This window comes from Chrysochloris asiatica, unplaced genomic scaffold (assembly GCF_000296735.1).
Source record: "Chrysochloris asiatica unplaced genomic scaffold, ChrAsi1.0 scaffold00485, whole genome shotgun sequence".
Lineage (NCBI taxonomy): Eukaryota > Metazoa > Chordata > Mammalia > Afrosoricida > Chrysochloridae > Chrysochloris > Chrysochloris asiatica.
In genome coordinates this window covers 117,152-132,450 of record NW_006409003.1, presented here as the reverse complement: position 1 = coordinate 132,450, position 15,299 = coordinate 117,152, and the positions used below count along the sequence as shown (strand labels likewise).

At 44.5% G+C, this 15,299-nt stretch overlaps 2 protein-coding genes across 2 annotated transcripts in view; one reads left to right on the top strand and one right to left on the bottom strand.

Moving 5' to 3' along the window:
- The window catches only part of LOC102816220 (zinc finger protein 263-like), a 40,201-nt gene extending 28,829 nt beyond the window's left edge, over positions 1–11,372 (top strand). Inside the window, exons 5-6 of the mRNA XM_006877336.1 lie at positions 99–290; positions 11,133–11,372. Coding sequence (XP_006877398.1) covers positions 99–290; positions 11,133–11,372 — 432 coding nt within the window. The remainder of the gene's footprint in view (positions 1–98; positions 291–11,132) is intronic.
- A 195-nt stretch (positions 11,373–11,567) lies between these two features.
- Positions 11,568–15,299, bottom strand: part of SLC27A5 (solute carrier family 27 (fatty acid transporter), member 5) — a 12,284-nt gene continuing 8,552 nt past the window's right edge. The window contains 6 exon segments of the mRNA XM_006877335.1: positions 11,568–11,744; positions 11,832–11,962; positions 12,176–12,273; positions 12,692–12,702; positions 12,704–12,835; positions 12,837–12,898. Of these exon segments, the coding sequence (XP_006877397.1) occupies positions 11,568–11,744; positions 11,832–11,962; positions 12,176–12,273; positions 12,692–12,702; positions 12,704–12,835; positions 12,837–12,898 (611 nt within the window).

Sequence of the window (15,299 nt, the reverse complement as noted above, 5' to 3'; positions counted from 1 at the left end):
CTGGTCATCCACTGCAAGAGTCACATCGGACAGCGGCGCCATTTCTGCGGGGACTGTGGCCGAGGCTTCGACTGGAAATCCCAACTGGTCATCCACAGGAAGAGCCACCGGCCGGAGACTCTGTGAGCGAGCAGGCTGACTCTATTTCTTGGGATGGATCCCCGAGAGATGAAGTCGCAGAGGGCGTCCAGATGAATCAGGAGTCCAAGGAGGGTGTCCTGCACCAGGCCCTGTCAGACCTGAAGAAAGGAAGTGTCTGCCTCCACTCCAGCTCCGGCCTCTGGCGTGAGGTCTGTTGCTGATGTTATGGGGTAACCGGAGTCCAACCCCCAGGGGGGACATGGTACCAACCAAAGAAGCTCAGAAACTGCCTTTCCCCGCCCCTGTGGGAGGTGGCTAAACTTAGGGCTGTGCCAAAGTCAGCAGAATCCCTGGAGACCGCAGGCTTGCTCTCTGTGACCTGTGGCTCTCATGGCCTTTAATGTGCATTTTAGATTGGGTAAACTCCACAGTCTGCTTTTAAAACCAGGAGTTTCTGGGTAAGAATCCTGATTTCTGACTTTTCTTGGAAGGTTGTAAAATCTGACAGTGCTCTCCTAGATGCTGGAGCGCCACAGAACTCCAGGGCCAGCCTCCACCGCAGACCCTTGTCCCCTTTCCCACGTGCCTTGTTGCTCATTGGTCTCACTGGCCTTGAGACCTGTTTCAGTAGACAGGGAGATCCTCTTCAAGATGTCCACCAAGAGGAAGGCCCAAGGGCATGAAGTTGTGGGCTAGGCCTGGATGAGGCCATCAGCACCTTTGGGTCAGGTCTGAGTTCCCATAGTCCAAGTGATAATCCAGATTATCCAGAATAGCCCCTCTCTCAGAATTCTTAGTCACGTCTGCAAATTGCCTTTTGCAAACTTACTCCTAGGTTTGATGGGTAATATTTTGTTGTCACCCTGGCAGGGCTGTGATTCTCGGTGGTTTGGTAAACATTGGACAGGTTGTTCTCCAAAATTTACTATCATTACCGCCACGATGAGATCTCACGTAATGTAATGACTTCTATATAATAAGCAGCCATATAGATGAAAGGGGAACTTTGGTTGGGGGTGTGGCCTGCCTCCAGTATATAAATGAATGGTTCCACGGAGACTCGCTCTTACTCTGGACCCCAAACCTGATTTGTCATCAACTGAACTTTTGTTTTGGGGACATGAACCTGAAACCTACCTTCTGACCTGATAGTTTTGAGTTCGGAAAAACCTCCAGCCTGATGCCTGGCCCATGGATTGGAGAATTGCCAGCTTCCATGAGCTATTTCTTTGAAGAATATTTATTCATTTCACTGGTTTTCCTCTTCTAGAGAACCCAACCCAAAATATTTGGTACCAAGGGTGATTCTAGAGGAACATAATCATCATAAGGCTAAGTTTTCTGAATTGGTTCTCAAGTCTGGCTAGTTTGAGAGGCATCGATGACTCTACCTTCCAAAGTAGAGGACACTGCTAATCCATGATACAACTGGTCAATAGTTGTTGTTGTTAGGTGCCGTAGAGTGGGTTTCAGCTCATAGTGACCCTCTGCACAACAGAACCAAACCCTGCCCCATCCTGCACCGTCCTCACCATTGTCGTTACATCTGAGCCCTTTGTTGCTGCCACTGTGACAGTCCATCTCATTGGCGTCTCCCCCTTTTTCACTGACCTTCCACTTTACCACACACAATGCCCTTCTCCAGAGACTGGTCTGTCCTGATAATATGTCTCAAGTATGAGAGACAAAGTCTGGCCATCTTGACTTGTCAGGAGCATTCTGCCTATACTTCTTCTGACATAGATATTTTATTTTTCTGATACTTTTAGTATTTTACTGCAATACCATAAGGAGCTCTGATAGCGTAGTGGTTACGAGTCAGGCTGCGAACCTCATAGTCAGCAGTTCGAAACTACCAGCTGTTCCACAGGAGAAAGATGAGGCTTCCTTTTCCCATAAAGATTTACAGCCTCGGAAACCCTGTACAGGGTTGCTATGAGTCGGAACCGACTCCACGGCACATAACAATAACAACTCCAATACCATAATTCAAATGTACCAAATTTTTCCACAATCTTTTTTATTCATTGTGGAACTTTCACATGCATATGAGGCAATTAAAAATACCATGGCTTGAGTCAGGCACACCTTAGTCCTCAAACTGCTACATTTGCTCTTGAACACTTTAAACTGGTCTTGTGCAGCACATTTGCCTAATGCAATCTGTCATTTGATTTCTTGACTGCTGATTCCATGAGTGTTGATTGTGGATTGGAGCAAAATGAAGTGTTTGGCAATGTCAATCTTTGTTCCATTTGTCATGATACTATGTTTCAGTCCTGCTTGCTACAGAAGCAGGTGCTTCAGTTTGGAGTCCTGGTGTGGCACTGTAGGATAAGCACTAGACCACAAGACTTGTTTGAACTGCAAGGTCGACGGTTCAAACTCACCAGCGGCTGGTTGGAAACCCTATACGGGGTTGCTATGAGTTGGAACCAACTTGACAGCACGTAACAACAACATTTGTTAGTCCAGTGGTGAGGATTTTTGTTTTCTTTACATTGAGGTGCAATCCATTCTGAACACTGTAGTCTTTGATCTTCATCAGTAAGTATTTTAAGTCCTCTTTGGCTTCTTGCAAGCAAGGTTGCATCATCTGCATATTGCAAGTTGTTAATGAGCCTTCCTCCAATCCCGATGCCATTTAATTCATCATCTCGGATTATTTGCTCAGATTGAATAATTATGGTGAAAAGATGCAACACTGACTCACCTTCCTGATTTTTTAAACTACTCAGTATACCCTTGTTGTGTTCGAATGACTGTCTTGTTCTACGTACAGGTTCCTCACGGGCAAAATTAAGTGTTCTGGAATAACCATTCTTCACAATGTTGTCCACAGTCTGTCATGATCCACCCAGTCAAAAGCCTTTGCATAGTCCATAAAGTACAAGTAAACATCTTTCTGGTATTTTCTACTTTCAGTGAAGATCCATTTGACACTAGCAATGATATCCTTTGTTCCATGTCCTCTTGTGAATCTGGTTGGAATTTATAGCAGTTTCCTGTCAACTGAAACTGCATTTGAATTATCAACAGCAAAATTTTACTTGCATGTGATATTAATGATATCATTCAATGATTTTGTACATGCTGTTGGGTCACCTCTCTTTGAAATGGTCACAATTATGGATCTCTTCCAATCAGTTGGCCAGGTAGCACTCCTCCAAATTTCATGGCATAGATGAGTGAGTGCTCCCAGTACTGCATCAGTTATTTGAAAGATTTCAGTTTGTATTCCATCAATTCCCAGAGCCTTGTTCTTTGCCAATGCCTTCAGTGCACCTTGGACTTCTTCCTTTAGTAACATTGGCTCTTGATCATATGCTACCTCTTCAAATGGTTGAGCATTGAACATTTCTTTTTAGGACAGTGACTGTGTATTCCTTCCATCTTCTTTCATGCTTTCAGCATCATAAAGGATTTTGCCCATAATCGTTCAATATTGCAACTCGAGACTTTAATTTTTTTCTTCAGTTCTCTCAGCTTGAGAAGTGCTGGTTGTATTCTTCCCTTTGGGTGTTCTAACTCCAGGTCTCTGCACGTGTCATTATAATACTTGACTTTGTCTTCTCAAGCTGCCTTTAAAATTTTTATATTTAGCTCTTTTATTTCCTCATTTCTTCCATTCACTTTAGCTTTTCAACGCTCCAGAGCAAGTTTGAGAGTCTCTTCTGACATCTATCTCGGTCATTTCTTTCTTTTTTGTCTGTTCGATATACTTTTGCTTTCTTTCTGTATAGTGTTCTTGATGTCATTCCACAAGTCTCCTGGTCTTTGCTCATTAGTGTCTAGTGCATTCAATCTTTTCTTGAGATGGTCTCTGAATTCAGGTGAAATATGTTCAAGGTCTTATTTTGGCTCTCATGGACTTGTTTTCATTTTCTTCAGCTTCAGCCTGAACTTGCATCTGAACAATTGATACCTTTTCCACAATTTGCCCATGACCTTGTTTTAGCTGATGATATGGAGCTTCTCCACCATCTCTTACCACAGATGCAGTCAGTTTGATTCCTGTATATTCCATCTTATGAGGTCCAGATGTATAGTCACCTTTTATGCTGTTTTGTTTTTTAAAGTTTTTGCAATGAATAAGTCGTTCGTCTTTTCCAGCTACTGATCCTTCCTCTTTGTTTCTAACCTTTGCAATTCAATCACTAGTAATTATCAATGCATTTTTATTCCTTGTTTGAGTAATTTCAGAGTGAAGAATTTGGTAGAATTCTTCAGTTTAATCCTCACTGCCTTTAGTGGTTGGTGTGTCCATTTGAACAGTAGTGTTATTAACTGGTCTTCCTTGTAGGCGTAGAGATAGTATCCTATCACAGACAGCATTGTACTTCAAGACAGATCTTGAAATGTTCTTTTTGACAATGAACTTGACACCATTTCTCTTCAATTTGTCATTCCTGGCCTAGTAAACCATATGGTTGTCTGATTCAAAATAGCCAATACCTGCCCATTTCAGCTCACCAATGTCCAGAATACTAATCTTTATGCGTTCCATTCCAATTTTCCTAGCTTCGTATTTTGTATGTTCCATGTTCTGATTATTAATGGATGTTTGCAGCTGTTTCTCCTCGTTTTTGAGTTGTGCCCCATCAGCGAATGAAGATTCTGAAAGCTTTACTCCATTCATTATTGTCTCCTGTACTTCCCTAGTGGTGTTTTGAGTGCCTTCCAGCCTGAGAGGCTCATCTTCTGGACCTAAATCTGACAGTGCTGCGTTGTTCTTTATAAGGGTTTCAGTGACTAATCATTCAGAAATAGTCTAGCTCCTCTTCTTCCTAGTCTCTAAGCTTCTCTGAAACCTGTCTGCCAAGGATGACCTTCCTGGTGTTTAAAATACCAGTAGTATCACTTCCAGCATCACAACAAAGCGAAAGCACCAGACAGACAGACTGACAGAGAAGTGGTAGGGGTCAGTAGAAATAACTCAGACTATCACTACTTACAGGTCACAAATCTGCAAGAGGCAAAAGTTCTGGGTAATTGCATGTTTGAGGTTTTTCTACAATGCTATCAGAATGAGCAGTATAAGGAAGCTGAAATTAAAGGATGAGCTCAAGGCTTCAGGGAGCATCATATCTCGAGTGCTGCATGAAAGTCGTACCCTGGAAGACAGTCTTATGTCTTGTACAAAAGCAGTGATCGTGCCTAAAGGGAAACAATGCAGTGTAACTAGATTATACAACCAATTTAATTTCCAACTTGAATGGTATTTGAAGTTAAAGTGAGGGCATTGATCGGAATAAAAATAGGATCCTGAAACTTGTGATGGGAACATATGGCAGATAATTACGGAGTTAGGGATAGTGTGTTCCTAAATTCCATTGAATCCCTCCTGCCAACAGAACTAGCCCTTTTGATTCAATCTAAAATGATAATTTCACCTTTCTCGGCTAAACCACTCTCCCCAGGAAAACCATTAACCCTTCTACATCCATTTGATAGACTAACACTGCTGTACCTGAGAGCTTTGTCTGAGACATTCATTACCTGTGGTGTCACTTGAGGCTGATGCAGTAGAAGGCATTGTCGAATGTCCCCAGGACCTACATCTACAACCCATTTTTGCTTCTATGCTTATAACTAGACTTACGTCTGAGCAATCTCTAGAAGGTAAAATACGAAAAGGAAGAGGTGTCTTATATGCCAAAAGAAACGCTTTATTGTTCTAATGTACACAGAAACATGGGAAATCTATGTGAGAGTGGCTGTTCGGGGTGTGGGATAATGGTGCAGGTACATAGAGTTAAATCGGCCTTTGCTTTATGGATACGGGCTCACAAAGCAGATTGTTCAACCAGTCTCTGACTCAGAAGGCTAGAATGGGTCCAGTTCTGTGTCTCACAGAAGCATGGATTAAGTGGTAGCCTACACTAAATTTGAAATGCCAGACCTGCTTTTGTATACTTTACAAGACAGTATCCAAAAACTTAAAGAGAAATTGTCATGGATCTATCAGGTTGGACCCACCGGTCCACCAAGGATTACCTAGAGGACACACCTTTTGCCACAATAGTGAGGGAAATATATGTGGATGGGGCCCCAGCAACCTTGAAGACTAATTCATGGCTTGGCAAATGATAAAAAGACCTTCTAAAGACACAATTACAAGCACCAGCTAGGTGACAATCTGCAGGACTGACACAGTTTTCTCCAGGAAGCTGTTTATCCCCTAAACCACTGTCCAGAATGTGGTACTGTTCTCTCCCTTAGCCAGAAACCATGGGTCCGGAAATGAAGGGGTAGAAATGGAAGTAGCAGTAACCCTAACCCTTATTGACTCACTAGCAAAAAATTTGCTTCCTGTCCCTGCAGCCCTATCCTTTATGGGTCTAGAGGTCTTGATTGCAAAGAAAGGAATGCTCCCACCTAGAGACTAACAGTGATCCTATTGAACTGGAAGAATGCCACCTGGCTACTTTGGGCTCCTCATGCCTCTGGATCAAGAGTTGTCATATTCGTGTGGTTAATCCTGATTACCAAGGGAAAATTGGATTGATATTCCATAATGGAGGTAAAGAAGAGTATGTCTGAAATACAGACGATAACTTTAGAGTGTCCATTAGTACCACCAAGTCTTGTGTGATTAAAGTCAATGGAAAACTACAGCAAGTGGGTTCTGACAATGACTATTTATGAATGGCCAGACCTTTGAGGAATGAAGGTTTGGGGCACTCCAGTAAGCAAAGAACCATGACCAGCTGAGGTGCTTGCTGAGGGTAAAGGGGATACAGAATGGGCGGTAAAAGAAGGTAACTCTAAAACCCAGTTATGATCATGTGACCAGTTGTAGAACTGAGGACTGTAATTGTTGAGTATTTATTTCTTGTTTTACGTGTATGCGTGTGTGTATATAAAATCAAGTATTTTTGTGTTCTTCCTTCCCTTATTCCATTTCTTATAAACTCTGAGGTATAAATGGGGCTAGTGTATTTTCTGTTGTAGACTTGTTAGTTGTATCTTATTAGGCACAAGGATAACTTTATAATTATCTTTATTTAGAGACTATGTGTGATTTAAGATGTGTACCATTGCCAGGTTTGACAAGAGGTTTACTATGATAGTTGTTAGTAAGTCAAATTGATTCAACTGTGATTCTTAATACAGCAGACATTGAACTGATGACTTTTCAATGATGTAATGTGGAGATCGAATATGAGCAGCCATCAGTTGAAAGGGGACCTGCACCCACTATAAAAATGGATGTTCCAACAAGGCACACACTGCTCTTGATTCTGCCTCTCCCTTGTCATAATTCTGACTTGAGTTTCTTGAGACATGAACCAGCAATCCGCCACCTGTCTGTAGAGTTGAGTTCATCAGCTCCTGCAACCATGTGAGTCAGGAGAAGCCTCCTGCCTGATACCTCACCTGGGGTTTAGGACTTGCTAACCTCCAGCTCTGGTAGCGTAGTTACAAATCGGGCTGCTAACTTCAGGGTCAGCAGTTCAAAACTACCAGCTGTCCCACGGGAGAAAGATGAGGCTTTCTGCTTCTGTAAGGATTTACAGCCTTGGAAACCCTGTACAGGGTCACTGTGAGTCAGAATCGACTCCATGGCACATAACAAGAACAACAAAGCCTCCAGATTGTGTGAGCCATTTCCTTGAATTCAATCTCAGTCTCTGTATGTGTTCAGCCTTCACTGGATCTGCTCTTCCAGAGAACCCTGCCTAAGACAATAGGCTGTAAAGATTAGGACATGGGAATCTTTATGGGGTCATTATGCAGGAAAGCTAAAGATGGTGGTGGGTACAATATTGCACTGGAGGAAGATGGGAAGTTTTTTAATGAAGCTTTCCATATTTCAATTGTACTTTGTTTTCTTATAAAAATATGAAGTATACAGGAGGGAAAAGAACATGAAAATGGTTTCTTACAGTACTGCTAATTCCAGGAAGGTGCGTCCCGTGATGCTGCTCTAAGTCTTTTTGAACCACACTCGTTTCATCCCCTTGTTTCCCTGCACACGTTTCAAGGCTTGGAGGAATCTTCCATTTTCTGGTCTGTGCCAATGTCTACTGAGCCCAGAGAATTTCCTGATCTCCCCCATGGCACACAAAGCTGTGTCTGACACTCCCAAGTGTGCTCCTCAGGTGGGACCCTATTTCCTTAGGACAAATTTCCCAAATTGGAATTACTGAGTCACGGAAAACACAAGAATTTTAACTTTCAGCTCTGGATGCCAGACTTTCAATACAAGTCTCACTGGGCTAAAATCAAGGTTCTGGCAACCCTGGTCCCTTCTGGAGGCTGTAGGGCAGTGAGGTACAGGGGATTACTGAATGAGCCCTTCTAGTCACAGGATTGACTTCCATATAAAAATGATTGGGTGGAGTTTTGTAAATAAGATGATTGTGATCCATCAAAGGGATTAACTGATGGCTAACAATACAAATAAGGTGCATGGAACCATTTGGGGGTTGTTGTTCTTAAGTGCCATCGAGTCGGTTCCGACCCATAGCGACCCTGTATAGGGTTTCCAAGGAGCAGCTGGTGAGCTTGAACCACCGACCTTGCAGTTCAATCGGCTTTGCAGTCTGGCGCATTAAACCACAGCGCCACACCAGGACTAGGTGCCATCAATTCAGTTGTGTTTCAGAGAGAACTTGTGTGCCACCGAATGAAACACTGCCCGGTCCTCCTCCATCCTCAGTCTTCCCTGTGCTTGAGCATTGTTGCAGCCATTGTCAGCCCATCACATTAAAGGTCGTCCTCTTTTTCACTGACCCTAACCAGGCATAGCATCTTTCTCCAGGGATTGGTGGTCCCAGTCTTAGTTACCTACTGCTGGTATGACAGAAATACTACAAGTGAGTGGCTTTAACAAACAAATGTTTCCTCTCACAGTTTAGAAGTTCACATTCAGAGTTCCAGCTCCAGGGGCAGGCATGCTTTCTTTGTTGGCTTTGAAGAAAGGTCCTTGTCTCCTTCCACCATCTACAAGCACAGTATTCCTTGGAGATCTCCATGTGTCTGGCCATCAATCTTTTCCGGGATCTCGGAGCCTCACGGGGCAGAGACCCCAGGGCCAAAAGGTTCATTCCACTCCTAAGTTTCCTTTCTTGGTGATAGTAGGTCTGAGCTCTGCTTGCTTGTTTAATCTCTTTTATATCTCAAAAGAAATTGACTCAGAATATAGCCTAATCTTGTAGAGTGCATCTGGCCTCATTAACATCAAACAGGGCTAATCACATCAGATCACACCATGGAGGTGATTACATCCTAATCAGTCTCATCACAGAGGTGATGACTACATCTTAACTGCTAAACCACTGAGAATCCTGGACTAACCAAGTTGACACAAACCTGAACTATCACATTCCCTCCATAATATGTCCAAACTACATAAGAGTAAGTCTCCTTTCCTCCTTTCTAAGGAGCATCTAGCTGTAATTAGAAGACAGAATTGTTCATTCTTCTAGCAGTCCATGGCATATTCAATACTGCTTGCCAAGACCATAATTCAAAAGCATCAGTTCTTCAGCTGGCTTTTTACATGCATATGAAGCAACTGAAAAGGCCATGGCTTGAATCAGGTGTACTTTAGTCCACAAAGTGATGTTTTTATTTTCTAGTATTTAGAAGTCTCTTGCAGCAGAGTTTCCCAGTGCAATACATCATTTGATTTCTTGACTACTGCTTCTATGGACATTAATTGTGGCTCTAAATAAAGTGAAATCCTTGACAACTTCAGTATTTTCTCCTTTTATCATGTTAGTGCTTACTGGTCCAGTTTTGGGGATTCTTTTTTTGGTGTTGTTGAGGTATAATTCATACTTTTCATAGTATGATGAACTTGGCTATTCCTTAAGACAAATTTTGTGGGATGGTTGAGTCACAGGAAGCGTAAGTTTATCGGTCCTTGAAACAAGCTAAGTTTTAAAGCTTGCATCTCTGGAGGCCAGATTCCCAACACTGATTTAATTGGTCTACAATCAAGGTATAGGATAAGCACTAGACCGCAAGACTGATGGTTCAAACCCACTAGTTGCTCCTTGGAAACCCTATACAGGGTCACTATGAGTTGACAACACTAATAACGCCACCAAGTGTCGGCAAGCCTGGTTTCTCCTGGAGGTTCTGGCCTTTCTCATAGTTGTGTCCCTCACAATGACTGAGTGGGACTGTGCAGATGAGGTACTTGTGTTTTACCAAGGGGATTGATAAGACTGCTAACAGTAAGTTCATGACATCCTTGTGGGATGGCACAACATGCGAATTATGTATATGTAACATTAACATAGGATTTAGTCCATCTTGCCATCCTGCTAGGCTTCAAATGAGCTCATTCTAGAAGTGAAGGATGGGAACCTTACTACCATCAAGAACAATCAGGAGTCAAGTCTGTCCTTTAGACTGGCGTTTCCTGTGCTGAGAACTCCTCGACCCAGGAGACTGAGCTGTAACACCAGAAAAGGTATAAAACAGGGAGACGTGGAAACAAAAATGGCAGTAGCAGAACCGGGAGACTGACAGATGGCACAGTGGGTTTGCTGGCCCATGGAGTGAGGCAGGTACAGTAGGCATTCTGAGTGCCTTCTTGACCAAATCTTACTAGCAGATTCAGGTGCCTCCATGCACTTATCTGGAGTCCTGGTGTGGCGCTGTGGGCTAATACTCTGGACTGCAAAGTTGGTTTGAACCACAAGGTCGGCAGTTCTAGCTCACCAGCTGCTCCTTGGAAATACTATACAGGGTCACTGTGGGTCAGAACTGACGGCACTTAACAACAACTTAATCTGGAGTCCTGGTATGGTGCTGTGAGTTACTGCACTAGACTACAAGGTTGGTTTGAACTGCAAGGTTGATGGTTCAAACTCACCAACTACTCCTTGGAAACCCTATATATAGACAGGGTTGCTCTGAGTCAGAACTTGACTCAGCAGAGCAACAACATAGTTATTCACAGAGTTAAGTGCTTTGTAACACTTGCCTGAACCGGGTAGGGGCCAAGGGGCTGAGAGAGACGTTTGCCTTTGCCACTACACTTCCCCTGGGTTGTTGTTCCCGCCACATGCTCTGCTGTCGTGTCTTTGTAGGTGCTATTACCTGTCATATCCTTGTTACCTCCTGCTCATGGACGGCTGCCTCAGATCGCTCATCACAGCACTTCCGACTACCTCCTCAAGGCCACAATCCTCATCCCCTGGCCTATGCTGGGACCCCTCAGCAACACCATCTCTGCAATTGGAATTGGCCGTGAGCCTGGCCAGATCCACCCCACAGCCTTGGCCTTTCCCAGACAGCTCCGATCCCTGCATGTGTACTGTTGGTCCTGAGCCTATGCAGACAACTGTGACCCATCTGAGTTTATTCGCCCTTTCCCCAGGTCCACTGTCCTCATGTCTCACAGTGTGGCTGTGGAGGTGGTTAATCTGGAATTCATGCTGATCCCATGTAGGCACAGGGTGGAAGTGACACTGTGGGCTGGGGTGATGGGTGCCCCTTTGGAATGCCCCGTTGCTCACTAGTGGTCACAGTCTCCAGGTTCCGTTGCACACAGCTTTGTATGTGTCTGGCGTCAGAGGGCGAAAGGATTTGGCCTGGTGGTCCAGTATGAATAGGGGGTCACTGATGGCGTCCACTTTGAAGCCCTCTCGCACCAGTTGAAACTTCACCAGCTTGAAGGTGCCTGTGATCTCTAGGGCATCCTGCAGAGACGATGACCATAAGCCCTTGAATAGGGCCACCATGGCTGTGATACCTCCACCCACCAGCTCTGGCTGTCCTGGATTCACCTGGATACGGATGAAGTAGGGGGCAGAGTAGGCAGGGAGCCAAGCTCGGACATACTCATACAGTTGTTGACCGTCGAAAGTTCGGCTGGGAGCCAGCTGCACGGCAGCCATGCCCACCTTGCCCTCACACCCTAGAAGTGCACCATTCTCTGTTGTCCCCGTCGCTCTCGTCCAGACTTAGCTACACGCCCTCCATAGGGGCCCATGGCTGAGCTTCCTTCCTGCTTCACTGGGCAAGTCTCTACACCTCTTGGGTGCCCGCAATGTCTCCCACCCATAAACGGTCTACCAAGCCTCCATCCACAAAGCTGTTGACGGGTTAAAATGAAGGGACTCATCCGTACCTGGTACAGACACTCCGTACACGTTCACATCCTGCAGGAAGTCCACGAGTAACAACACATTCTCCACTTCCCGCGTGGACACGTTTTCCCCCTTCCAACTAGGAGGGCAAAACCAGAGTTTGGGAAAGAGGAAGACCCTCCGCCTAAGGGAACATCTTTTCCCAGTCCGTCTTCTTCAAGATCAAGGAGCCCCCAAAAGGTCTACAGTTGTTGAGTGCTGTAGAGTCGTTTCCGACTCATATCGACCTTGGATAGTGTTTCCCAGGAGCAGTTACTTGGTCTGAACCGCTAACAGCAGTCCATAGCCTTTCCAACAGCTCCACACTAGGACTCAACTAAGAAATGGAAACTCCCGGGTCCCCAGATTTCCAACTACCGGAAGCCCCGCCTCCCAAGCCCAGACCCCTCCAGAAACAGAAAGCCACGCCCTTCCGGCTACGATCGGTCCAGGGTCCGTCCGGCTCCTACCCAAGAAACCCCTCTTCCCAATCGGAACCACAACGCCCCGCCTCGAACCGGAAAGTGTCTTCCGAGGCGGTCACGGAAGTAGAGGAAGCCCTCGTGGTCCATTTCCAGCACGTCTCCAGTGTGGTAGCAAACATCGCCCCTGTGCTTTACGTTCCGTATCAACTTCCGTTCCGACTGATCTCGGGGGCCCGCAGTAACTCAGAAAGGGAGAGAGTTTTGTCACTCGGGTCACCAGGAGCCCCGCCTCCCTGAGGCCTTCGGAATAACAAAACAAAAGAAAATCAGAATTAAGTAATGACTATGAGCAAGAGTCTCTGGCCAGAGGTTTACTTTGTCACTAATACCATGCCAGGACAGGGACAAAGGAAAAAGAGAGACAAAGGCCCAGAGACAGGCAGAAACCCAGAGTCAAGGAGAGACAGAGGCCCAGAGATGGAGCGAGAGACTCAGAGAAAGAGAGATGAAGAGAAGGTCAAAAATCCAGATAGAGAAACAGATCGGTAGAAACACAAAAATGGGAAGATGAACACGGTTAGAGGCACAGAAAACAAAAACCAAGATTGATGTCAGCAAAAGGGGAGCCCATGAGAAACAGGAAAAGGGTAATAAAAGGTGAGGGCCAGAGACATGGAGATGAGCAGAGAGGGTCTTGCAAGTCCTTAGAGAAGACACAAGGACAAAAGGGGATGACTGGGAGTATATCAATGCAACAGAAAGCTCCAAAAAACGGAAAGATTTGTCAGAGGGTACCAGGTGCCGTCAAAAAGGTTTTGTAACAATGGATAAAAAGATCATGGTAGTTTTCCAGCCACCTTTTGAAGCCCTTGTATTTCTACTATGAATATATAGTAAAGCACACCGAAAGCAAAGTTAATAAGACTTCTTAGCCATAGCCAAACACCTTGAAGAGTCATTGGCACAACATAATTCAAAAAGAAAATGTTCTACCTCCCACTTGGATGAGTAGTGATTGACTGGGGTTTTAGAAACTTGTGAGTGGCCATCTAAGGTGTAAATGTTGGTTCTTTCCATCCAGAGCAAAGAAAAATGAAGAAAATCAAAGACGCATGGAAACAATTAGTCCAAAAGTCTAATGGACCACCTAACCCTCAACCTCCAGGACCCTGAGACCAGAATAACTACCACTGCCAGCTGTTCTGCAAGGGATCTGGAGAGTGTGGGAGAGAAATGTGGAACAAAATTCAAAATCATAAAACAACAAAACCGGTTCAGTGGCTGGATGGAGGCTGGTGGAACCCCTGAGACTAAGGCCCTCAGTCCCTGTTCAACTGAACTCACTCCCGGGGCTCAATGTTCAGTCAATCCAAAGGTCTATTAGGTGAACACCACCACTAGGGAGGTTTGTACTCCTTAGAATAGTCAACCATAGGAGATCAAAAGGGCATCATTTGCCTAAAGACAAAGTTCAGATGGCAGGAAGGAATAGGAAAGAAGAATGAATGGAAGTGGGCAAAACAGGAAATGGGATGAGTGATTTTTATTTTGTGGATTGCAATAAATGGCAAGAGACAAACTGTGTATGAATTAAAGAAAAACTGATTTTTCTCTGTAAACCTTTGCAAAATCACAATAAAAAGTCCTTAATAAAGAAAATAAGTTAAAGACAGATGCCCAGAGACCCAGAAGACCAGAAAGAGATAGAGAAGGTGGGATCTTCAGGATAGCCAAGAGGCAGAACAGTGGCCAGATAGGCCAGGGACTCAGTTCATCTGAGAGCTATAGATCCCTCACTGGGATATCTGGTAGGTGTTGTGTCTTTGGGCATCTTGTCCCAGACAAGAAGGACCCTACTGTATGGAACTCTAGAAGAGTCTTGGTCAGTTTTGTCAGCCCAGTAAGCTTAAAAGGAGCCATCTGAGAAGTGGGAAGGGAAAGACCTGTCTCTCTACGAGTCAGAAAGAACTCAGGACAGGAGTGTCCCCTTTGGACCTCAAGGTCCCTGTGCACTGAAGCTCTCTGACCCAGGAGATGGACAGCTGTGAGAACAAGCCAACAGAGACTCAGCAGAGACATTCGGCCACAGAACCAACAACACAGAGCAAGCAAGCTGAGTGCCTTCAGACAGGAGGCTTGTTGACAGAGTGGGTTACCTCCAGGCACTTAATCAGAGACTGGGAGGTTGGGAGCTCGATTTGCTGACCCACAGAGCTAGAGCTGAGCACCTTTGGGCAGAGGACTGGAAGAACGGGCACTTAATCAGCAGAGCTACACTTGCCCACACAGGGCAGAAGCTGAAAGACCAAGTGGCTGACAGGTCAAAGACCAGAATGAGGTGTGACTGCAACATGGCTTACAAGAGGCTATTCTGACTGAAGAACTCTATGTGGAGCAGTTATGAGCCTGAATTGTAACCTGTTAATTTCCTTAATAAACCTCATAATTATGAGTAATGTCGGTGTGGCCATTACACTGAACTCTTTTTTTTTTTTTTTAATTTCAGGTTTTTATTATGAATTGAGTGAAAGTTTACAGGGCACATCATCAGTTTCACATTCAACAATTCATATAACTTGTTTCATTACATTGATTGTAATCCCCTCCATATACCATCAGTTAAAAGTATTTCTCTCTATCCACTTTAGCTTTTTAAAAAACACAAACAAAAACCCCACTCAGGCATATACAATAATTTACA